The 26,309-nt window shown below is 44.8% G+C and overlaps 1 protein-coding gene across 3 annotated transcripts in view; it reads right to left on the bottom strand.

The window, feature by feature from the left end:
• The window catches only part of SPECC1 (sperm antigen with calponin homology and coiled-coil domains 1), a 248,034-nt gene that overhangs the window by 87,041 nt on the left and 134,684 nt on the right, over nucleotides 1-26,309 (bottom strand). For all 3 annotated transcript variants that reach the window (XM_057535572.1, XM_007174118.3, XM_057535571.1), the window contains one exon: nucleotides 3,744-5,323. In XM_057535572.1, the coding sequence (XP_057391555.1) occupies nucleotides 3,744-5,323 (1,580 nt within the window). The remainder of the gene's footprint in view (nucleotides 1-3,743; nucleotides 5,324-26,309) is intronic.

Raw genomic sequence — 26,309 nt, 5'->3', positions numbered from 1 at the left:
GGAGACTTCTATAGATTTACTAAATCTAAAAGGTCACAGAATGGTTTGGCATTGCCTTTCCTCTCTGTAAATAGGTTATTTTGTTCTTTTCTCATAATATTCACCTTCTGCCAAGAATTAGGGTGGACGGATACAGGGCTCAAGGGCAAGAGCTGTTCAGCACCACACAGTCTGCTCAGTGACAAAGAGGATAGCCACCCTGGCATCTGCTTAAGGAGGTTACGTTTGAAAGTTCTATGCAAAGCGTCCAGTGAAGCAGTTGAGAACTGGAGACTTAGAATTTACCCAGGAATGCAAAAGTGGCTTAACACCAGACTGCCTTAGAAAGTCTGTTACCCTAATCCACCTCATTCACACATTAAAGGAGAAAACTCATTATGATTATATAAAAACTGTAAGATTTTAGTAGATGTACAAGATCTACTGCATAGATCTTACAGATGTCTAAGATCTACACTATAGAAAAATTCAATCCCCATCCTTTTTTTAAAAAACAAGCAATGAAGTTAAAACACTAATTCTTCGCAAAATACTTGCATAACTCAATAAAAGGTATATAGCCAATGCCTACCATGGACATCCTTCATGATGAAATGCTGAAAGCACTCCCTTTAAATCAGGAACAAGGCCAGGATCCCTCTACTATCACGCTTCTACTGTACACTTGGAAGGGTCCCACGGTCACCAAATTAACCATCAGCTGAGTCCAGAGGACCCAAGCGTTCCAGCTGGTCCAGCATTTATATCCTCATTAGAGTTTTGTGCTAAAAGTGCTCTGGTTTCCTTTGGGCAAGAGTCCCTACGTCTTATCATCTGAGTTCACGGTTGCTGGTGGGTCAGTTGATATGCTTCAGTGGGGCTACAATAAGCTATTAGTCAGGCTCGGAGATCTGGGTTTTACTTTCCTACATAACAGAAAAGGGCATGAAGATTAGAAGTTACAACTTCTCTGTGTACACGCAAAAAATCACAGACCTAAGATCTCGATCTGTGACATCATGCCTCACACCTTTTACCTCCAACTCATATCAAAATTCTAGCTAGGACCTTTTTCATCCTACTGTCAAGTATTTGATCATTCTAATCAGCAAGCGATTAATAAAGATATGGAATATACGAATAATATAATAAACAGCTTGATTTAAAGCATATATGTTAAAAAATGCTTTTTCTTTCTCTCCAAATTAGACTCCATTTATCCTAGTAAATTCTAGACTTTACTGTCTTCATTTAGCCAAAGCTATAATAAGGGGCAAATTCATAGCTTTAAATACTTATACTATCAACCAAGAAAGGATAAACTTAAATGAACAAAGAATTCTACTCAAGAAACTAGGAAGAAACCAAAGAAATATACAAAAGGCAGGATGAAAGAACTGATAAAGATAAAAGTAGAAACAAATTAATCAGAAACAGATCAATAGGAGAATTGATAAACTAATCCAACTGGGTCTTTGTGTTCACGGAATGTGGAGTGACATACTCTATTCTCCTGAATAGGAAGATTAAATATTGTAATTATGCCAATTCAAGTTTGTATGCCTGTCAAAATGTGCTTAACCTAGGAAAATGTCTGAAAAGACAAAGAGTAAAATGTTAGCGGCATTTTTTACCTCCAAGTAGTGAGATTAAATGTAATATTTATTTTCTTCTTAAAACTTTTCTGTATTTTCTAAAACTTCTGTGATGAATATACAACTTTTTGATCAGAAAAATAAGCTGTTGTCTTAAGGTGCCAAATTATTTCTCGCTGACACATGGATTTAATGTAATGCCAATGGAAATAACAAAGAGACAGATGAAGGACTGAGGGAGGACTTCAAGAAAGTTGCCTGGGAGATCAAACATTTTGCAACAGAGTAACGGAGGGGGGATTATTCCAGACACGAAATCTCAATATAAAGCTACAAATTACCAACCGACAGTTCACATGGGCACCTGGCTAGTACCTGCCAAGGGCACCGCTTCCACACTTTCAATAAAATGCTGTGAATTCAGAACACAATGATAAAAACTTCTAACACTGCCCGCCATTCAGATCGGCCCAATGCCAGAATCAGGTTGCAAGTGACAATTCTTAAGGCAGATGAAGCAGGAAAGAGAAATCCCCCTGGGGGTTCAGGGCAAATTTGTTTCTTAAAAGAGTGACAGCCTCTGAAATAAGGTGGGAAGATGTTTTCAACCTCTCTCACCAAGGGACCCCTAAATCACAGACCCAGAGCTTAGAGGAAACAGGAAATTGGAAGCCACCTGTCTACACTTTTCCAGCACTGCTCTGCAGGTGGGCAGAATATCACACAATCGGGCTTCCCTGGTGGCACAGTGGTTGAGAAACCGCCTGCCAATGCAGGGGACACGGGTTCGAGCCCTGGTCCGGGAAGATCCCACATGCCGCAGAGCAACTGAGCCCGTGCGCCACATATACTGAGCCTGCACTCTAGAGCCCACGAGCCACAACTACTGAGCCTGTGTGCCACAACTGCTGAAGCCCGTGTGCCTAGAGCCCGTGCTCCGCAACAAGAGAAGCCACCGCAATGAGAATCCCGCGCACCACAACAAAGAGTAGCCCCCACTCGCCGCAACTAGAGAAAGCCCTCGCGCAGCAACGAAGACCCAACGCAGCCAAAGATAAATAAATAAATTTATAAAAAAAAAAAGAATATCACACAATCACCAGCAATCTTCACCACAGAACAAAGGTCCAGACTGATTAAAAGGATTATTTTTAAAAATGAAGGTGGTGATCATTTATTCGATCCTGGGTTGGGGAAGATCTTTCCAAGTAAAAAGGGGAAGGGTAAAAGAGGAAATGAAAACCAGATCTGAATGACCCAACAACTTGATACCAAGTGTTGGCTAGGGGGCCAGGGAATCCCTCTGCTGGTGGGAGCACACCTGTGTCACACTCCTGGCGGCCAATCTGGCCAAATGCATTCAAAGTCCTTAAAACGGTCATACTCTGACACAGTAAGTCAATGAGTAGGAATTTTTCCTAAGACAGAGAGACAAAAAATGATTTACACTATTGAAAGACTGGAAAAGAACATAAATGTTCAACAACAGGCGACTAGCAAAGTACTTAGGAAATATTTATAGGACAGAGTACTGTCTGGCCTTCAAAATCATGTTTCAAAGAATAGTTAATGATGAGAATATGCTCAGGAAACATCAGATTTTTAAAAACTTAATATACACAGGATGACTCTAAAAAAAATTTGTTTCACACACACACACACACACCCGGAAGAAAACACCAAAATAGTGGCTATAGCATTACTTGGTGGGGAAACTTGGGGTGGTTTTAATTTTCTGTTCCTAGGTGCCCAAAGCATGGTATCCGAGACACCTGGATGCCTCTCACGCACTCCTTCAAGACTCAGCTTACTGCCACCTCTTCCAACAAGTCCTCTGGCACTACCACCTCCTTTATCCACGTTATTCTAGGTGTTCCTCTGGGCACTGGACTCCGGGCTGTCCTCTGCGATGTTCTTTATCCCCGCACCATCTTTATCCCTGCACCAGACTCACTATATCCCCACTACACATTCAACTGCTGGAGCCAGAAACGGGGGTGTCTCATTTCTGCATCCCCAGTCTGTCTGGACTCTGACAGATCTTCAGGCTAGAATGCTGGATTACGAATGCAGTCGAGGGCCTGATTCTCTGTGCCGTGTGCCTCTAAAGGCCGAGGAGGGCTGTGTTGACGAGGATGAGCAAACACTGGCAGAGAGAACGCCCCTTACCTTGGACAGCAGGCTTGAGACACGCTTAACCTCACCATGTGCCGTCAGCAATTCCTGTCTGAGCTCCGCGCAGGACTGTTCCAGCTGGTCCTTCTCAGCTCGGGCCACTGTCAGCATCTCCTGAACATCACAGCCCTCGGCCGTGTGCCCCGGGGGGCTGGTCTCTACAGCTTTCGGCTTCTCATTCTCCAGGTGAGCCTTCAGAGACCCGTTCTCCACCTTGAGCCCTTCCAAGGTAACCCGACACTCCTCCAGGGTCTTGGCCATCGCCCCGCTGTCACGCCGCTCCAGCTCCAGGAAGGCGGTCAGTTTCCCGTTCTCCTCCTTCAGGTGTCGGACCGTCTCCAGAGCCCCCCGGTGCTCCTCCTCCACCGTCCTCAGACGGCAGGTCAGCTGCTGCTGGATGTTGAGCAGCTTCTCTCGCTCGAAGCGGCCCTGCTCCAGGACCTCCGTGCACTTCTGCTCCAGCTCCAGGACTTTTCCTTCCTGGGTGCCGGGCTCCTCGCCCTTGACTCGCTCCTGCAGGAGGACCATCAGCTTCTCGTTCTCCTGACTCAGCTGCTCCGCCCTCTCCCGATGCTGATGAAAGGACGCTTCCAAGAGCGTCTTTTCGTCCGTCAGCTTCTCGTTTTCAGCCGTCAGTTCCTGCACCATCTGCTGCTGGTCCGACAGCTCCTGCAACGTGGCCTGCAGCTCCTCGGCGGTGCTGTGGTGGTTTTCTTCCATCCTGTGGATCTTCTCCGTCAGGGACGCCAGGGACAGCTCGCTCGCGGTGTGCGGGGAGCTGCCGGCCGCCGAGCACTTGGAGCTCTTGACCAGGCTCCCGGCGGGGGACAGGGGCCCTGGGGGGGCGTCTGCTGGGATGTGCTCAAAGTCGGAGGCGTCCGGAGACAAGGAAGCCTTGGTGACATCGCTGCTCGAAGAGCCCGACGTCCGCAACACACCTTCGTGTGGGTTTTTTTTATACGCGTCGATTTCGCCCGACAACTCATTTCCCATCGGGCTCCCGAAGCTGGACTCCTGAGTTACCGACGTCCGGCAGCTGCTGTCCCCGGTGTGACTCGCTCCCCCCTCTGAATTTGGGGAATGCTCAAAATAAGTCAGTTTCTCCTTCAAGGCCCGGTTTTCATCCTCAAGCTCAGCGAGCTCTTTCTGGAAGTTCTTGTTCTTCTCCTCGAGGGCTCTGATCAAAGGCTCCGAGTCACCCGGCAAGACTGACGCTCCGTCCACGCTTGGGTCCAAAGCGTCAGCCCCTTCGGTGTTCTGAGTCCACTTCTCCATCCATTTCTTGAGTTCACTTCGGAGCCTGTTAATTTCACCATCTTTCTCTTTGGCTTCTGCCAGGAGTTCCCGGACCTGGGACTCGAGCGCGGCCTTCTCTGCGTCTTCGTGCTCCGGCCTGGGTCTCGTGGGAGTGGCCCGCACGTGCTTGGTGGGGGTGGGCGTGCTGGAAGAGGTGGGGCTGGATACCGCTTTCCTGGAGCTGGAGGGGCCGCGTGGCACCGTCCTCTCTCTCGAGACAGCTGCCGCGAGTTCTCGAGGGGTGGGAATGCCCGTCCGCTTGGCTGCTGCCACAGCCCCTGAAGAGAGAAGGAGAAACCAATGAAACCCAGCGAGCGCTTGTATAAACAACTCCAACTACAGGGCATGGTGAGCAGGGCGGCTGTTGCCTCCCTCCATCCCCCCTCCCCTAGGTCACTACCCGGCTCTGACTGGGGTTTCTGTACCTGTACTTCGGCGGGGAGCTGACTTCACGCCGAACTACTCAGCATAACCCCATCCCCAGCCACGGCTGCTGGTTCAAGGCACGGCACGAGCCCCCCCCCCCCAGTCAAGGTCAATGAGACGCAAGGAGAGGTTTCCTGGGCGAGTTTCTAAAACATACTGGACACGGGTGAGCGATCGTGTTAAGTCTGGCGATGGCTGGCAACCACCAACACAAGAGGAAGGTGAGGATGCAGGGTAGAAAGAAGGAAACCGAGCTCTTAGTCGGCTGTGGAGCTGTGGACCAGTCACCCTGAGGCGGGCCCTACCCCGGCCTTCCAGTTACACAAGCCAACAGTCACCCTTCATAAGTCACCCTGAACTGGGTTTTCTGTAACTTGCAACGGAACACATCTGAACTGAGAGTCCTGGCAACTAAACAAAATACAGGATTGTTGTGAATTCCTAAATAAACACTCAAAAAAAATTTATCATTAACATATTTTGACTGGGCACAAATTCGATGAAGAAATCAGAAGACCCAAATAATACTAAGGAGACACTGATCTGATTCAATGACCTATTATTTTTAACCTAAGTGTGAATGCTGTGTGCATTTATATTCATAGAGAAACAAGAACCAACAGGATAAGGGCCCAGTACGTTCATCTATGGTATGGTTTTCAATGCCAAACGGATTTATATAACATGGAAATGATTCAGGATTTAGAATACTTATAATGGGAAATGTAAGATACGGAATTATTTGTTATTTTCCCCTATACCACCATCGTTATTTTTTAGTCTTCATCTATACTACATTTTTAATTTTCACTTATACTATTTACTCTAGACGATGTCAAAAAAAATTCTAGGGGTGAAAACCCACATATCGATCTCCTAAATGCTCTAGAAATAAAACCCCCTTGGAGGTTAAAGTATAAAATGAAAAATCTGGACCTGTTTTACAAACTCAAAAGACATTTGATGAATCACAGCCAATGGCAGTAACTTATACGTTTGCACCGTGGGCTGGAGGCCTCTGCTGTGTAGGGAGGGTTGGAAGCAGGGACGCGCCCACAGGCTGGCAGAGGCCTCCGTCTTCTGAGGCAGAAGCAGAAACCACTGTGGCGAAACAGCTCTGAACCCACTGCCAAGACAGCTACTGAGACATGAGCAGCTGCATCTCCCAGCATCCCAGAATCCGAGGGGATGAAGTGGAGGCGGGTGGCGTCCTCTGCTAAGTGTCTGACGGCTGAGTGCTTTGAAAACTTTGACATAATAAAGACTAAACTGTCATATTCATATACTGGAAAACTATGGTTTTTAAGTTAACTTTTCCAAAGTAAGTTACCAGAAAGCTAAGAGCACGATAATACACATGTAATGCATGTAGGTGTCCAGATGCCTCACTTGCCATCACGCTAAACAGTGATGAAGAAAAGATGCATTTAATTATTCTTCTAAAATGAAGATTAAAACCACTAAGCAATAAAACATTTTAGTAACACCAGCCCTCTGGAGTGAAGTAATCTTGGCAAGGACCATAATGAAAACTGGAGGGTAACTAAAGTTTCAACATAATTATAGTCAGAACAGGCAAAACTGAGAGTCCAGGACTGACTACCATAGAGGCGTTTGCCATTCCTAATGACGCCACTAAAAGTAAGGCTCCTTTTCAGCTATTTGTTGGTTTGGGAAGAACGACAGAGGACCGGAGACCAACCCGGGCATCATTCCCAGCTACAGCTTCAGCCCTTCCTTTTGCCAACAAATCTTGGTCTGTTCGCCACTTGGTGTTACTTATGCCTTATCTAAACCACTAGGAATTTGCTTACATCAAACCAAAGTACATTAATGAAATGCATCCAGTTGTAGATTATGAAGCACACAGTCCAGCTATACTTTCACCACATCTGCTCCTTTTTCCGTTCTTGCCACTTCATTCCCGGAAGATCAGTATAATTTGCCCCCTGATCTTCTGAAAGGCTCTTCCCATCTCTGGACGCATCTTTCCAGAAACTGTAATGAGCCGAGGTTAAGTTGAGAGGGTTGCTAAAATTCATCATCAGGCCAAACTAAGGTGGGTGTCGCTCCCCCACCTGTGCTCAGACACCCCGGCACGGTCACTGGCAGGGGGGCGCGGTCCCCCGGCTTATGATGTCATCCACCAGCAGGGTTCCTCTTCTCAGTCTCCTTCAAGTACTGAGTTCAGAAGCCTCACCGCGGAACCATCCGTCCTGGGCACGCTCCCTCACACAGGACAGCGGGGCAGGGCAACAGCAGGGGTGGCGGGAAGCCTGGGTCCGTGGACAGGGCCCGGCTCAGCTGGCGCCCTGAATCTTTCGTCTTCTTCCCCTCCTCACACCAGGCTTACTCCTACCGAGGCTGGTGGTCCAACTGCAAGAAGTTAAAATAAAAGCAAGCTCCACCTAACACGATAATTTTTTTAAACCGCGTGTGACGTGTCACGTTTCACAATGCCAAATGAAAAACTGTATTAGACTGTGGTTGATCACAGGTGCATCCAACTACGTATCACAGAGACACAGAACAGGAGAGTGTTAAGCTGGTCGGACTGTGAGTAATTTTCCTGTTTCTTTTTATAGTTACATTTATGCAATAAAGAAAAAAAGAGGAGGGAAAAATCCTATCATGCCAATACACAGAGAGAGAAGGGGGTGGGAAAAATTAATCTTTCCAGAGAACAAAAAGCATGTTGTTGTACGTAACAATAGCGCGATCATTTCAATCATCGACCTGGTTTTCAGAAGTGATTCTCAGGAGCTGAAGGTAAACTGTTTTCAGTCCCTTTCTGACTTCCTCATCTTACCTAAAGAACATGCTACTGGGGCTGTTCTAACGTGCACGGGTGAGGGAAACGGTGGCATTCTGAAGTAAATGATTAACCTTTGATTTATTCACCAAGGATTCGAGGACCTGCTCTACAGGGGATACATGTGGTTCACATCATCACACACCTGTTGCCCTGCCTCCTAAACACAAGGGGACTCACTCGCTCTGTGTCTAAAAATCTAAACTACTAGGTTAGTCTTTACTGTAAGTCTTCATAACCTTTTTTCTCGGAAAGTTCCAATAATTTCTTCACCGTCAAATCTAATTTCCCCGGCCTCCTCGTCCCTCTCCGCTCTTGGCCGGCGGCTCACTTTTGAGAATCTTCACTCTTTTTATTCACGTTTGACACTGGCACCAAACGTTTTTCAGGTTCTCCCGTTCAAGGAACCTTGAAAACATATTTAAAACTTCCCTCCCCCTTTCTTTTTGTAACCAACCAGTGGGTCACTCAAACGTATTAACTGGTTTTGGAAAAGTCTCCATATTTTTCCTTTCCCTTCAGTACTGAATCTAGGCCAGGTCCTTGGGATGTTCCGTTGAAATTTCTGAAACGTTCTCACAGGGCTTCCTGATTCCAGCATCTCCCACCTCTGATATGTTCTGGATCAGTAACCCTTAAATAACTCTCATTTTTCTGTTCCAGAATCTGTAGGTATCTCCTCTCGTCTGCTGCATCAACGTCAAACCTCTTCCCGTGGCTTCAAGGTCACTCCAAGGTCACGCATAATCTCTAAGCGCACAGCCAACCATACTCACTATTTGGGTGTTTCTGCTCTCCACCACCCCCACTGAGCTCTAGCCAGTGTCCCCAATACACATGTGACTTGTGGAACTATCATTCTCTTTCCACTGGATACTTCTGACTGGCATTTAAAACACACTTAATTCTCTTCAATTTAAAAGATACATGCACCCCTATGTTCACAGCAGCACTATTTACAACAGCCAAGACATGGAAACAACCTAAGTGTCCACTGACGAATGAATGGATAAAGAAGATGTGAGATACACACACACACACACACACACACACACACACACACACACAATGGAATACTACTCAGCCATAAAAAGGAATGAAATAATGCTATTTGAAACAACATGGATAGACCTAGAGATTATCATACTAAGTGAAGTAAGCCAGATAAAGAGAAATATCATACGATATCCCTTATATGTGGAATCTTTTAAAAATGATACAAATGAACTTATTTACAAAACAGAAACAGACTCATAGACATAGAAAACAAACTTATGGTTAGCAGGGGGAAAAGGGGAGAGAGGGATAAATTAGGAGTTTGGGATTAACAGATACACACCACTATATATAAAACAGATAAATAACAAGGACCTACTGTATAGTACAGAGAACTATACTCAATATCTTGTAATAACCTATAATGGAAAAGAATCTGAAAAATAATAGACAAATATATATGTATAACCGAATCACTTTGTTGTATACCTGAAACTAACGCAACACTGTAAATCAACTATACAATAAAATAAAAGAATTTTTAAAAGAATAAAAAAAAAAAGAATATCTGAATCCACATCTTCCTCCAGCTCATCTCTGATCTGCCCCTCCCCTTCCCAGCAGAATCCTGCCCCAAGCTGTGTTTACTGGTTGTCTTCATTTCTCCCCCCATATCCCCTCCTCTGCCCACTCCCATTACTCAACCAAACGCCAGTTCATCAGTGACCTCCATGTGGTCCACTGCAATGGGCGTTTCCAATCCTCTCAGCAGGGTGGGAACAATACCTCCCTTTTTGACACATGCCTCCGGTGTCACACTGACTTAGCTCTCTCTGACCTCAGCAGCCACCCCCTGTCTGGTTCCTCCCCCTCCCCACTCTCTGCATGCTGGAATTCCTCAGATCTCGGTCCTGGGCCTTTTCCCTTCTCTTATTACAAATATTTTCCTGGTGCTTCTACTCAGTGCCATGATTTTAAATACCACCTACATACTGATGACTTCTACATCCCTTCTCTCATACGGTCCTCTCCTCTGAGCAACATCTGAATATCAAACTACTTAACTTGATAAGCATAATTGAATTACCACAAAAATACCTCAAACTAGATAAAAGGGAGAAAGGAAGGCTAGGAAAGTGTGAACAGAATGGGCAAAGGCCCTGGAGTGCAGGGGGGGTGAGGTAGAAGGCTAACTGGCTGAAGGCACTCAAGGAAGGTCTCGCCATTGAGATTCAAGGTGACACACATCCACTAAAACAAGGCCAGGATGCTATGGAAAAGGAACAGAGATAAAACAAGAAGAAGCTCTCAGAAAATTTAAATATGTTTGTCAAATTAAAAGATTCAATGGAAGGAATGGAATGCAAAGTTAAGGAACTCTCTCAATGTGTACAACAGAAGTGAAACAAGATGAAAACAGAAAAGATAAACACAGAGGGCCAATCCAGGCAATCAAACAATCAATTAATAGAAGTTCCAGAACTATAGATCAGTGGGAACAGAGTGGATGAAATAATCAAAGAACGGACACAAGACAATTCCCCAAAGTTGAAGAATGTGAGTCTCCAGAATTCGTGTCAGGCAAAACAAACGAAAAAAGATCTACATGGAGATAGATACATCTTTTTTTAAAGTTTCAAAATACCAAGAATGCCTGAAAGTTTAGGGAAGGGGTGTGAACTGAGAATGAGACTGGCCATCATCATGTATAGGCAATACTGAATTCTAGAAGGCAACAAAGTAAACGCCTTCAGAGTTCTGTGGGAAAATGATTTTCAGCCTAGAATTCTATACCCAATCTAACTATAAATCAATCAGAGAGGTGGAAAACACGTTTCAAGACATGCAAAGTCTCAGAAAATTAAATTGTGAACACCCTTTCTGAGGAAGTCATTTGAGGATGTGCTCCAGGAAAACAAGGAAACAAATCACAAGAGAAGAGGAGGAGTGATCCAGGAAGCATGGCCCTATCAGAGGAAAGCAGTCAAGGGAAGTCCAAGATGGTATCCATGGAGCAAGTCTGGAGAACAAGCCCAAGCTGGGTGAGAGGACAAAGTGCCTAAGAAGGGAATTTCTTTAACAGAACACCTCATTGGATGACGAGTACGGGGGGTGGGGGTGGTGGTGGGGGGTGGGAATGAGGGTATAATAAACATGGTGAAAAAAACAGAAACCTCATAAAAACACGAAGCCACATAAGAAAGGTAACAAAATCATAGCACATGACTTCACTTTGCAAGGAAGACTATCTATGTAGTCATAATAACATTAATACTACTTAAATTGACCCAAAGTAGGAAAGACTATTTTATAGAACATTTGAATATTATCATCCTTGTTAGCAAAAAAAGTTAAAGTACAGATGAAAGAAATTGGGAGGTAGAAGACAAGGTGGAGAGAGCTGGCAGAAAGGGGTAGTGACAATAATTTCCATCCTCATCTTACAAATGGAGAGTCAAAGATACTAAATACAGTTGACAAAACAAGAAAAAAGATAAAATACATTATTAAAGTAAAAGAGGTAACCACGAAAGGAACTAAAAATAGTGATATTATGACACTGGGAGGAGGTGAAATGTTATGAGTTAAATCCTCATCTATCATAGCAGGAATCCACAAAATGTCTAAACTTGAAAAATTAAAATACAGCAATGTCAAGAGAATGATTAGACAAGCCACAGACAGGGAGAAAAAATTTGCCAAAGACACATCTGATCAAGAACTGTTATCCAAAATACACAGAGAACTCAACAATAAGAAAATGAACAATCTAATTAATGGGCAAAATATGGGAACAGACACCAAGGAAGATATACAGACGACAAATAAGCATATGAAAAGATGCTCAGTGTCATATGTCATTAGGGAATTGCAAATTAAAACAACAATGAGATACCACTGCACACCTGTTAGAACTGCTAAAACCCCAAACACTGTCACCAAATGCTGGTGAGGCTGTGGAGCGACAGGAACTCATACTTTGCTGCTGGGCATGCAAAGCGGTACAGCCACTTGGGAAGACACACTCGTGGTTTCTTACAAAACTAAATATACTCTTGCCGTGCAGTCCAGCAATTGCACTCCTTGGTATTTACCCAAATGAGTTGAAAATGTATGTCCGCACAAAAACCTGCACATGGATATCGACAGCAGCTTTAGTCACAGTTGCCAAAACTTGGAAGCAAGCAGGATGTCCTTCGGTGGGGGAATGGATAAACTGTGGTACATCAGCCAATGGAATATTAATCAGTGCTAAAAAGAAATGAGCTATCAAGCCATGAAAAGACACAGAAGAACCTTAAATGCATATGACTAAGTGAAAGAGGCCAATCCGAAAAAGGCTACATTCTGCACGATTCCAACAACATGACATTCTGGAAAAGGCAAAACTATGGAGACGGTAAAAGAGGTCAGTGATTGCCACGCTTTTAAGGGGGGCAGGGACGAACAGGCAGAGCATGAAGTATCTTATGGGCGGTGAAGCTCTTCCGTATAATACTTAGATGATGGATATATGTCGTTATCACTTGTCTAAACCCACCTAATGTACAAACACCAAGAATGAGCCCTGATGCAAACTACGGACTCTGGGTGACAATGACAGGTAGGCCCATTGACTGTCACAAGCTCGCCACTCCGGTGCGGGTCGCTGCTGGTGGGCGGGGCCGGGTGTGGGTGGGAGGGAGCAGGGGGCATATGGGAGGAATCTCTGTACTTTCTGCTCAGTTTTGCTGTGAACCTAAAACTGCTCTAAAAGCCTACTGAAAAAAACTAAGCAGCATAAGATGATGAAATGGTTACCTTGAAGAAGAGGGACACGAAAGGAGAAGGGGACAGGCAGCGGTGGCCTGGATTTTCATAATACGGGTCTTGCCCTATTTCATTTTTTTAACCTGTGCATCTACCACTCTGTTAATAAGATTTAAGAAAAAGAAATGTGAGCGCCTGTGGATGCAGTGCGGAAGGAGGTAATCAGCAGTTGGTTTTATAGGCAGCGCTGATCCTTTGGACTTAGAACAAATGAGATAAAAGAGGACAGCTCGAGGCCACTCAGCCAGCAGCAGCACTGCAGCAGAGTCTATTATCACATCTCCGGGCCGCACCTTGCCTGTGGCAGTTAAGTGTTTCCATAGCTGGACTGCCTTCTGGAGAATCTCAGTCGAGTGGTTTCTAGAAATTCATACTTACCTCATATTAAAGTTCACGGAAACTCCCTTTGCAAACCAAACAGAGGAAAAAACACGAAAGAGTTCTACACACACCCAAATGAACCAAATTACTTGCTCATCTGGCTTCCTTCACTGAAGGCAAGCAGTAGGGTCCACATTCAGAGATGGTTTTTGTAACAAGACAAATGGTGTGTCTCGGCTTCATTTCACTTTTCTTTTTCCAGAACGCAGAATTAATTTTGCTCACAGCTCCACTTGGTCAGCGACTTGGGTGAGGTTTCAAAACACCCGTAGATCTGCATTCTTCTCCTTCCCAAACACTCACACTGGACCGCGGCCACCACGTACAGCGCTCCAGAACCGGGGAGCTTCTGAACAAAAGACCCCTAACACTCAGAAGGGGCTCCGGCCTGGGGAGGACACAGTGGCCGCTCTGTGCCGGGTTCAAGGCGAGATGGGACAGGAGACAAAGCGGCAGTGTTTGCAGAAGAGCTTCTTGCAGGCGGCCTCAACAGCCGCTCGATTTGTCATCACCAGGAGGAGCTGAAATGCAAACGGGAGCCGGACGGGCAGCTCCCAACGCGCCGGCCGGAAGGCACAGGGACAGCTAGTTTCCCCTGAAACCAAAGTGGCCCGGAATTCACTCTGCAGACCACATGAGCCTCCTGGTCCATCGTGCAGGTCAGATACCATCCTCATCACCTAACCCTAGAGCTTGGCATCCGCACGCAGGAATCTCCCAGCATCCCCAGGGTCTCCAGGCAGCAAACGCGAAGAATGAGGAGGAGCTGGGGGCGGAGGGACTCTAGTGAATGAAAAGACCTGCCTCTCCATGGGCAGCCTTCCTTCAGGTCAGACGGAAAAGATGGACCTTGCGAGGCTTGATGCAGGGGGGAATGACCTATCTCGGATCATGATTTAGCTCTGGCTCCTTAAGATGAGACACTTGGCTCTATCTCACAGCGACCCCCAAGAAACTTCCGAGTTCCACCATTAAAAGATATGAAATTCACCTGAATTTGCACTTGGAGAAACAAGAGAATTAGGGGGACTGGGCAAGCTGAATCCTATTTATCTGATAAGTATCACTTTTCTTTTTCTCTCTCTCTCTCTTTTTTTTTTTTAACCACCCATAGGTCAAAACAAACAAAGAACTTTAAGGAACTGTCCACATTCTTTAAACTGGAGTTCGCAATGTAGGCAGTTGTAACAGCCCTTGACATGTGTGGAGCACTTTGGTTTTCACAGCATTTTCATACACATTATGAGGCTCACAAAAATCAGCTGGCAACGTACTGTCATCTTCATTTTATGGAAAAGGAAAATGAGAGCCTGAGAGGCCTCACAATTTGCCTAAGGGTCACATAATAAGTACATCTTCTGAGACCTAAGGAGGCTCAAAATCCTGTTATTTCACAACAGGAAGAAAAAGAGAAATCATGTAGCCTAATCTTCCACGAAAAGTAGTTATCGATAGCATCCAACTTCTGTTGCTATTTTGAACTCTCACGTTGGACCCAGCATTAGCTGCTTCCACTGTTGAGCAGCTCAAACAGTCGGACGATCCTTCTTTATACCCGGCTGAACGGTGTCTTCGTGAACATGGTACATGTGGGTTCCAGTTCTGAAACCATCTGGAACCACAAACAACAAATGGATTGCCTTTTCCACGTGACATCTGAACATCTGAGGGCAGCTTTCATCCCCCCGCTCTTCTATTCTCGAAGCAGGACATTCCTAACCCTTCCCACCAGGCCTCCCAGGACCCGGGGCCAGTCATCGGATGAACTGGCTGGAGATCCTCTGATTTAGCAAGGTCCCTCCGAAATGTCACCCAGAATCTCAAAAATGCTGCGGATGTGGTCACTAGGAGTTTTTGCAACAGAAAACCCAAGTCAAGCTTGCAGTAATAAAAAGAGAGGTTTTGGGTTCGCAGAACTGGAAGTCCAGGAGCGGCCCAACGTCAAGTCCAGCTCAGCAGGAAGATGTCCTCAGGGCCCATTTCCCTCCATCCCTTGCTCCGGGCTTCCCGGACAGGTGCCCTTCATCAGTAAGCTGCTCTGCCTCAGGGCCGCGGGATGCCCCTGGCAGCTCCAGGCCTCGTATCTGCACACCCCCAAACCCAGTGAAGAGCGCTAAGTCTCTCCCAGAAGCCCCGACAATGTCTCCTCACATCTCAGTCTGACTGGACCATCCTTGTCTCACTGATGTCAAGGGATCGGCTGATCTACTAAAAGTGGAGAAATGGTGAATTGGCCAAGAAGAGTTCCTGAAAGAAGAGGGAAGCAGATGCTGGAAACAAACACCAAAGTTTCAGAAAGTGTTCGTAAAGTGGTCTGAGCAAAGCTGAGTTAGTTTCCTGGTACAGTACGCCAGTATGGGAATACAGCATAGAGAAAATGGCATAGTACTCCAGTTCAAAACGAAGAAACAAAAAAGGCTTTAGACCCCAGCACGGGATATTAGGCAACAATTAAAAATGAATCGACAGATGAATAAAGATGTGGTGTGTGTGTGTGTGTGTGTGTGGGTGTGTATATATATATATATATAATATACACACCCACACACACACACACACACACAATGGAATATCACTCAGCCATAAAAAAGAATGAAATAATGCCATTTGCAGCAACATGGAGGCAAGTAGAGATTATCATACTAAGCGAAGTAAATCAGAAAGAGAAAGACAAATACCATATGACATCACTTATATGTGGAATCTAAAATATGACACAAATGAACCTATCTACAAAACAGAAACAGACTCACAGACAGAGAGAACAAACCCGTGGTTGCCAAGAGGGGCGTGGGGGAGGGATGGATTGGGAGTTTGGGATTAGCAGAGGCAAACTATTATATATAGGATATAGAGACAACAAGGTCCTACTGTAGAGCACAGAGAACTATACTCAATATCCTGGGATAAACCATAATGGAAAAGAATATGAAAAAGAATACATATATATATATATATATATGTTTATAGGAGTCAATTTGCTGTACAGCAGAAATTAGTACATCGTAAATCAACTATGCTTCAATAAAATTTTTTTAAAAATATATACTGTTTGCCATACTTTTAGTGTATATAATGCATACTATATAATACATATATGTAATACTTAAAAATAAAACATTATATGTAAAAAGGCCAAGTGGGATACCAAATTTTAAGAGTACTTATCGTAACCAGGCAAACCTTTCTTGTTTATGGGATGGTTTATCTGCGTGCAACACGCAGCTGGGATCAGCCTCATGAAGGCTCCTCTACCCTGAGTGTGTGAACACCGTCACAGTCACGCTGCTATCTACCAACCCTGCGTGTCTCAGTTACTGCTGTTTCAGGACTAGTTTCCCCATAACCTCAACGCTTTAAACAACCATTTTATTTCACTCATGGTTCTGCAGGTCAGGAAATGTGGGAGGGGCCGGGCTGGCTTGCCCGCACGGCCGGCAGGTGGGAGCTTGGCTGGGTTTGGTGGGAGCACTGGGGTGGCCTCCCGGCAAGGTGGGCGCAGGGCTCCCAGCGTCCGTTTCTGCAAACAAGGGGGGCTGCACGGCCTGTCGTAACCCGGTGGTCACACGGCATCACTTCTGTCATATCTAGTGGTCGGAGCACCTCCACAGGTGGACACGACAGAGCTGCATCTCATAAAACCAGCGACCGCTCACTGAGCCGTCCAGACGTGAAGCCAACGTCCGTGCTACTCATGACCCGCTAGCCCCCAAGGCACAGTGAAGACACCTGTAAAGTCCCCTCTGCTAAGCACATGACTCTCTGTGGTCTGCACTTTCCTGGACAAGCTGGTCCCACGTCTTCACTACATGCCAAGGAGTGAAGCCACACAGAGATAACAATGCTCTTTCTAAAACTGAAATAATCAAAATCCCCTACCTTCCTGAGCCATCGAGAAGAACCGTGAGATATGGAAAGAACGCGTTCTTCCACGTTGAGACAAAAGGGCTGAGTCTTTTGTTTGGGATCATGACATCTGCATACACGGCATAAAGCTGCAAACACTCCTTTGTGAATTCTATTTCATCACGTTAGAATACACTGCATTTACAACCTTCCAGGACAGTGGGAATAGATCTCGCTGCTTTTTTAATAATAGAATACTTCCTAAGAATAATGTCCTGCAATTTATTCAGCCAGTTCCTACCAAGGAACATTCAGACTGTTCCTAGATTTGGGCCATTACAAAAAAAGTACTGCAATTGACAAACTTTTTCTACCTTCACTGCATGCTTAAGTACTGGTGCTTTTATTTCTAGAGGACAGAATCCCCCAAACGGAACTGCTTTGTCAAAAGAAACGTTTATTTTCAATCTCAACAGCTACTGCCGGGTTGCCTTCCAAAAAGACTGCACTCACTCACGCTGCCACCAGGACGCAGGGGGGTAACTGTTTCTCTAGTCCCTGACCAGCCAGGGAAGCTGTTACTCTTTTCGATGGGCGAAAAATGGTAACGTTTGACTTCCACTTCTCTGATTACAACTGATGTTCACTATCTTTGTTTTTTCTTTTCTTTCTTTTTTGCCATTTAGTTGCTTGTCATACTATTGCCAGTTGACCTGGACCACCACCTCCTCTGGCATTTAGTTTTTCCTTATTTGTTTCTAGGTGGACATCATAGACGCAGGGTATCCTGCAATATTTCCCCCGATTGTTACATATCTATAAGCAGAGGTTGGCTGTAGCCCAGAATTCCTTCCCTTTTCCTCCTCAGTAACTTGACTTTTCACTGGGCACTGCTTTCAGAATGAGGACATTTTCCAGCCTCTTTGCAGCTGGGTGTGGCTGGGTGACTAGGTTCTGGCCAACTGGATGAAGCATTTTCTGGAAGGTCTCCTTAACACCCCTTTCCTCTATCCTGAAGCCTGAAGTATAAACGCCACATTTGGGACCACGAAGTCAGGGTCTCACACGGTGGAGCCGGAAGTCACCGGGAGCCCAGGCCCGGAACATCAAGCCCCATGCCGGCCTGGACCACGTACCCAGACTTTCACGTGAGAAATAAACTTGGGTCTGGGGTCAACCTCTGTCATCTGCGGGAGGGGGGCTGTCACTTGTAGCCAAATGTAATCCTAAGATGGAGTGACTCTGAATCTAAGGTGATACCCATCTCCCAAAGAGCAAAAAAACAAAAACAAAACAAAATACAAACTTCTTGACCAACCTGAGAAAGGTCTCATTGCTGCAGACAAAGGAGTCAAATCCCTATCTTTAATTTATATATTATATATATTTAACATGTAATAGGTATTCCATATTTCCATATAAAATATGTACTTTAATTATATATTTATATGTGTTAATATATTATGATTAGATATAATGCCTTACTGTATTACATATGTATATTAATACATTAAATTTCTATTTATATGTACATATTTAAAATCACCTTATATAAAATATATTCGTTCAGAAATATTGATCTCATACTCACATTTCAAGAAAATGTCCAGATCCGTCACAAGCCATGTTCTACATCACAGTCTCCATCATCACCAGAGCTACTTTTAAACCATCTATTCAATTTGCAGGAGAACCGCTGAAGCTGTTTGAGATTCTGTGCTTTTTGAGTCCAGTGACAGTATCATGCTGTCACTGAAAATGTTATACCAAGTCACAAATACATATCTGCATGATATCAGGTTGATTCTTTAAAAAACTGTTCTTCCCGTGGGTATATATTTCAGAACTCTACGACCTAACCACCTACTGTACTGTCATGTAATCTTTCAAAGCCTCACGCCAACAACCTATAATGCTTGTAACTCTGAGATCATACCTCATGGCATAAGTACTAAGTTTGTTTTAAATGTGCCTCCCTTTTTCTAGACCAACTCTATAATTAAAACTCTAAAATTAAATCAGAGTCAGGTTATTTAAGTCTGTCTTCCCCAAATATTACTTTGTTATTCAGAATAAAGTAATTAAGGACATGCTCAGTTAAAAATGACATTTTGTGAGGCTTGCATGTAAGGAGCTTCCTTTTTCCCTAAGAAATAATTCTGGGGAGAAATTAGTCTCATATCCAGGCATATTAATTGAGAAGTACAGTTTCTGTATCGTTTCAAGTCTTGTTTATGAACCACAATGAGATTTAATACTTTTCACCTTATGTTCTATAATAGTCTAGTTAAAATTAATCCTAGATATTTTATGGCACTTGTGATTTTCTTTCTTTTTTTTTTAATTTCCAGGGTTAACCAGTGCCTGCTAGTATAGAAAAAAAGCTATTGTTCTTTTTATATTTCCCTTATTCTTGGGTCTAATTTGTTTTTTCTTTTCAATATTTAAACCAAAAGACGTTTTTGCTTAATAGCATTAATACCAGAACAATGTTAAATGCTAGGGATAATACTTCAAGTTTTCTGGTTTTTCTAGGAACAGTTTTGTGAATTTATATTTTGAGGGAAATTCATCCACGTCCTCCAGTTTTTCAAATGTAGGTGTAGGCTGAATTTTTCATTTCTTTCATACTATAACAATAGATCCTTACTCATTTTTAATATTTTTCCTTTTTTTAAAATGAAAGCTTCTTTATTTATTTTATTTTTTTGGCTGTGTTGGGTCTTCGCTTCTGTGCAAGGGCTTTCTCTAGTTGCGGCGAGCGGGGGGGCCACTCTTCATCGCGGTGCGCAGGCCTCTTACTGTCGCAGCCTCTCTTGTTGCGGAGCACAAGCTCCAGATGCGCAGGCTCAGTAGTTGTGGCTCACGGGCCTAGTTGCTCCGCGGCATGTGGGATCTTCCCAGACCAGGGCTCAAACCCGTGTCCCCTGCATTGGTAGGCAGATTCTCAACCACTGCGCCACCAGGGAAGCCCTCCTTTTTTTTTTTAAATCAGAGATAATTTCCATTATTTGCCTTTCAAAGAACTAGTGTTTGGCCTTATTTATCTGCTTTACCATTTTATGTTTTCTATTTCATTCGTTTCAGCTTTTATCATTATTAACTTATTTCTCTATCTTTTATTTTTTTCCTGTTTCATAAGTTGAATATTTCACTCATATATTTTCAGTCTTTCTTGTCTTATATACTAATAAAGTCATCTATGATTATACATTTTCCTCTGAGTATGGCTTTAGTTCTATTCCATGAATTTTGCTACAAAACTCTCCTCCCTCCGTTTATTTCTAGGTGATTTGTAGGTTCTGTTTTGACTTTCTTTTGGTGCAGAGATTATTTAAAAAGTGTCTCTGAATTCCAAAGCAGTTTTTTAAATAATCATCTTTTTTTTTTACCACTAATTTCACTGGATTAAGATGACGTATTGCAAATACAATCACAATGTTTATATTTTACTTTTTGTTTTCTGTGACAAAGCACATGACCAACTTCTGTCAACAATCCTAAGGTCTAGAGGAAGAATAAATAAATTTGCTGAGTGTGCTATTTATAACCTGTATACTTTGCTTTTTTAATTTGTTTCAGAGGTTGAAAACTGGCAGCCTGCAAGGTACAGATATGTTTTCTTTGGCTGGCAAAGTGCTTTAAAATGTATGAATCTCAATGCCCTTAGGCAAGGCATGCATCCTCCAGTTCAACGTGCAATCCTGTCATCTGTGCTGTTTTACACCAGGAATTCACATATTCACGCTGCCCAACTGGTCCCTGTGGGCATCCCAAGTTGGCAACCTAGTTTCCCTGGCCTGTCAAATTAGAAAAGACACATAATTAACATCTCCTGGCATAACATGGTTTTTTTTTTTTAAATTCAATTCTTCTTTTATTCCCAGTTTTTGTTCTGCGTAGTTACTTAAAGATTAAAGATGGTCACGTATTTTTGGTTTTTATCAGTATGTATCTCTCTTTGTGCTGTTCAACGCTTTTGTTCTTCACTCTACTTTGTCTGACACTAATATTGCTATCTCTGTTTTTAATGGGTGAATTTGGCTTAAGAATACTTATTGTGAGGCTGTTTCTTTGGCTTTATTGTTTCCACTTCATTTTGTTTACTGTTTATTAACTCTTGGTTCACCATTTTTCCTCTCCCCACTTTGGCTGATTTGGTACTGTTTCTCTCCATTCCTCTGTGGCCTGCTTACCCCTCATGATCACCCTCAATCCCTGTTATTTAGGGAAAACTAGCTTTTCTACTCTGTTTGTGGTTACCAGGCGTTCCTAACAGTCCTAACCACACGTTCATCAAAATTAAATAACGATGCCCCCCAATCCCTTGCCAACAAAGACGAGATTACTTTCACAGTAATTCTACATCTGAATGTCTTGAATGCCCCCAGCCGCAAGCCTGGGTTTTGCTGAGGTAGGCAAGAGTTCTTAGTTCTGGGCTATTCCCCAGATTTTCCCTGAGAGGGCAATCCTTCTTTTCAAGAATCCTACTTCACATTTTCAGCTGCATTAGCATCCTACACTTGTGTGCAGTGTTTCCTGAATTCTTCACCCCCCCTCCATATTTCTACTGATCCGATCACCAGCATCTCATTGGACGTGTGAATATGTGCTCAAGTAGGGGACATAAGTCCTTCATGTCTAAAAATACCCTTCTCTTGCCCTGATTCATTGGACTGACTCATCTTGGCAGGGGGAGCTGCAGCCGGCACCCTTTCTTTCCTGTGCTTGGGGACTTCCACACCCTGCGAGTCCCGGGGGAAGGCAGGGTCCACCTCCCATCAGATAAGCTGAGAACGTCACCTGCTTGCTTTCCCAGCTGCCGCCCCCCCCCCCCCCGCCCCTTGCAGCCAGGGAGGCCCCTTGTGCTGACGTCGTGTGCGCCTGCGCTGGACTCCGACTCCGGAATTGCCGCTGCGCGGCGACGCCGAGACGGGGGTGCTCGCTGGCAGGCACGGTGGCTGCAGCAAGACCCCCAGGTCCCGGCAGGCGGCGGCTCAGGCGCTGGCCGTGGCCCCGGTGCCAGCGTGTCTGGGGCCAGGCGCACTGGCCGCGCTCCCGCACACGCAGTGGCGTGTCCAGCCGGAGCCGACCTTGCCTGCGGTTCTGCGCGCTGCTCCTGGCTGCAGCATCGCCGAGCCTTGCTCGCCAGCCCTCGGGACAAGTCCACAACCACTCAGTGGCCTCTACGAGCTGATTTTTCTCCCTCAAGGAACCGAAACCAGCTGCTGCGGCTGCAGGGAGGCACCCAGGCCCGCAGGGCTGGCGCGGAAGCCGCGGAGACCTTCAGAGTCACTCGTGCCTACAGACGTGACCCTAGCCCCCAGGGCAGGGGCACCCGGTGCCGTCCCCACGCTCCTCAAAGCTGGACTGCCCTCCTGTGGAGAAGCCGCCAGGATTCTTATCTTCATTTCTGCAGTCTAGCCACCAAGTTACGTCTTTTCCCAGCATTCTGTGAGCCCTCTTCATCTGACGTCTAACATCTTCTTTGGCTCAGGTCTTCTCCCTTTTACTGATTATTTTTATTTTTTATTTTTTGGCTGGGCCACGCAGCTGGTGGGATCTTAGTTTCCCGACCGGGGATGGAACCGGGGCCCTCGGCAGTGAGAGCGTGGAGTCCTAACCACTGGACCACCAGGGAAGTCCCTCTTTATGTCTTCTCCATCTGTTCCTTTTTCCCTGCTAGAAATCCTAGTGTTCAATGATTAGGTCTCCTGGATTGACCGCAAGCATCTTCCCTTATTCACCTCATGATATCAATATCTTTGTGTTTACAAGACACTCCTTCCAGAAAACTAATTCAGTTCTCAGTAGGGGCTGTGATCCTTTGTATTTCATCTTGTAAAAGTTTCATCAGGAATACTAACTCCTTGAGAATTACCACTTTCTTCTGGTGAACGCTTTCTTCTGTCTCTTTATTCTGAATGTTCAGCTTGAGGTTTCTAGCTCAAGTTAGTCAATCTCTCTTAAGGTGGATCAGGTTTGTCCTTTGCAAAAAAAAAGGGTTTGGCCCCCGGCATCCAAACACAGCAATGCTTCTAGGGCGGCGGCAAATCATCACACAGAGCAAGTTTCATTCTGGAACCTGGCAGTGAACGGGCTGGCACACTGGGACCCCCTCCACCCAGCCATGGGGAACATCTCTGTCTGAGCTCACGTCTCTGAGAATAAACAGAGGAGACGCGCTCCTTCCCAACTGCCAGCTCCTCCCCGCTCCAAGTTCCTGGGCTCTACGCATGTGGCTTCAGTAGTTGTGGCTCACGGGCTCAGTAGTTGTGGTTCATGGGCTCTAGAGCACAGGCTCAGTCACTGTGGCGCACGGGCTTAGTTGCCCCGCGGCATATGGGATCTTCCCGGACCAGAGCTCGAATCCGTGTCCCCTGCATTGGCAGGCGGATTCTTAACCACTGCGCCACCAGGGAAGTCCCAGATTATATGCATTTTAACAAAGCTTTACTGAATATCCTGTATGTGCCAAGCACCCTGGTACACGGTATGTGCCAGAACGTATGTAACAGATACCCAAAGAGGTGCTTTCAATACAGCGCGGTAAAAAGAGAGACTTGGGAGCACAGAAGGGCACTGGGTCCAGCCCAGGGGGTCAGGGGAGGTGGTCAAGGAAGGGATCACAACTAAGCTGGGTCTTGAGGACAGACCAATGAGAGCAGTGAGGACAGGTCATCCCAACAGAGCTGGTGGACTTGCAGATGAAGAAAGTGCAGCAGACAGATGAAGCTACAAACCCAGTAAAATAAACAGCACGTAATAAAACAACAGAGAGTGCACCAGCATTTCAGAAATTAGGGAGGAGCCAATCTCACCCCATCATCTTGAAAAGCGCCATCCTGAGACAGAACAGTTAAGAGGATGAAACCCAGGGCTTCCCTGGTGGCGCAGTGGTTGAGAATCTGCCTGCCAATGCAGGGGACACGGGTTCGAGCCCTGGTCTGGGAAGATCCCACATGCCGCGGAGCAACTGGGCCCCCGAGCCACAACTACTGAGCCTGCGCGTCTGGAGCCTGTGCTCCGCAACAAGAGAGGCCACGATAGTGAGAGGCCCGCGCACCGCGATGAAGAGTGGCCCCCGCTCGCCGCAACTAGAGAAAGTCCTCGCACAGAAACGAAGACCCAACACAACCAAAAATAAATAAATTTATATAAAAAAAAAAAAGAGGACGAAACCCAGAAAGGACTCTATAAAGACTGAGGACAGCGCAGCAGGGATGACAGCAAGTGTACCTGTTGTACAATGAATTGTAAAAGATACTAGCACAGGCTGTCCACCCCTCCTAGAGGAAAGGAAGCATCCCTGGGGGGTGGGGGGCGGGGAGGGAGGTACCTAGACCATCTCCATCGACCAGCAACCACTTTCCCCTACACAAATCGATGGCAGCTTAACAGAAGATGGCAGAGCCATTCAGATGTGCCCACGCGCTAAAACTCAACATTTCTAAAAGTGAATTCTTCACGTTGTCTCTCACACCCTCCTCCGGATGTCCCTGTTTTCAGCCTCTGTCTCTCTCTCTCTCTTACTGATATCACCATTTTCCCAATCACCCAATCTTAACACACATCGCCTTTAATTCATTTCTCCCTTTATGGGAAGAAAGTTAAAATTTTTACTAGATAATACAAAAGATAATTAATGAAGACATTTATCACATTCCTAGAAGGAAAAGCTCTATACTGGAAAATGTGCTAACTCCCTCCTAGAGTAATACAATTTCGCCAAAATTCAAATTGGATTTTTTGGAAACCAGCTAAAGTGACTCAAATACTCATTTGGAAGAATAAATAAGAAAAACAGTAAAAAAAAAAAAAAAAAAAAAATTACAATGAAGAAAACTTGCCTTGTCAGATACTAAGATACTGCATAGCTACAATTAAAATCATACAACCAGTGAGCAAAATATAGAGAACAGAAAATATATCCAAGAATATACAAGCATCTAACGTAAGTTAAAAAATGGCAAATTCAAATCAGCGAGGAAAAGAAATCTTGCTCAGTAAATGCTGCTGGAATAATTGCCAAATGTTTTAAAGACATTTTCTTACAACATATGTCAAGGTACATTCCAAATGGATTAAAGACAAAAATATTAAAAAATGGGAACATGAAACCCCAAAACATCTGACCTTTGGGAAGGAAAAATCTTTCTAAGCCTAGAAACAATGCTAGAAATCACAATGGAAAAAAAAGACTTCTAGGGCTTCCCTGGTGGCACAGTAGTTGAGAATCTGCCTGCCAATGCAGGGGACACGGGTTCGTAGCCCTGGTCTGGGAAGATCCCACATGCCGCGGAGCAACTAGACCCGTGAGCCACAGCTACTGAGCCTGCGCGACTGGAGCCTGTGCTCCGCAACGAGAGAGGCCGCGATAGTGAGAGGCCCGCGCACCGCGATGAAGAGTGGCCCCCGCTTGCCACAACTAGAGAAAGCCCTCGCACAGAAACGAAGACCCAACACAGCCAAAAATAAATAAATAAATAAATAAAAAGAAAAAAAAATGGGTGGGAGGGGGATCTAGAGGTCTCCCCCTCTTAAAAAAAAAAAAAAGACTTCTATATTTCAAAAAACTGAATAATTAATATACTACCAAAAAAAAAAAATACAACCCTGTACAAATTATCTGCAACAATATAACAGAAATGGGTTGGCAGTGTTCACATGCCAAAAAATAAACAAGAATAATACTAAAACTCCAATGGAACATTGCGAAAAGACAGGAGTAGACAAATCACAAGAAAAAATGACCAATAAATATATGAAATTCAAGAGACACACAAATTAAAACAATGAAATACTTATTTGCCTATCTAACTAGGAGAAATCATTTAGGACCAGAATAACACCGGCAAGGTTACCACGAGACCAAGAGGACCACTCTCCTCCTACCAGCTGCGTGTATTTTATAACACTTCCCAAAAGGACACAGAATACCTATCAAGAGGTTTACAAATGATCTTATATCTTGGCCAAGTAAATATCTATCT

The sequence above is a fragment of the Balaenoptera acutorostrata genome, chromosome 20 (genome assembly GCF_949987535.1).
Source record: "Balaenoptera acutorostrata chromosome 20, mBalAcu1.1, whole genome shotgun sequence".
Classification (NCBI taxonomy): Eukaryota; Metazoa; Chordata; class Mammalia; order Artiodactyla; family Balaenopteridae; genus Balaenoptera; species Balaenoptera acutorostrata.
Note: the sequence above shows the minus strand (reverse complement) of the source record. Positions and strands in the feature narration are given on the sequence as shown.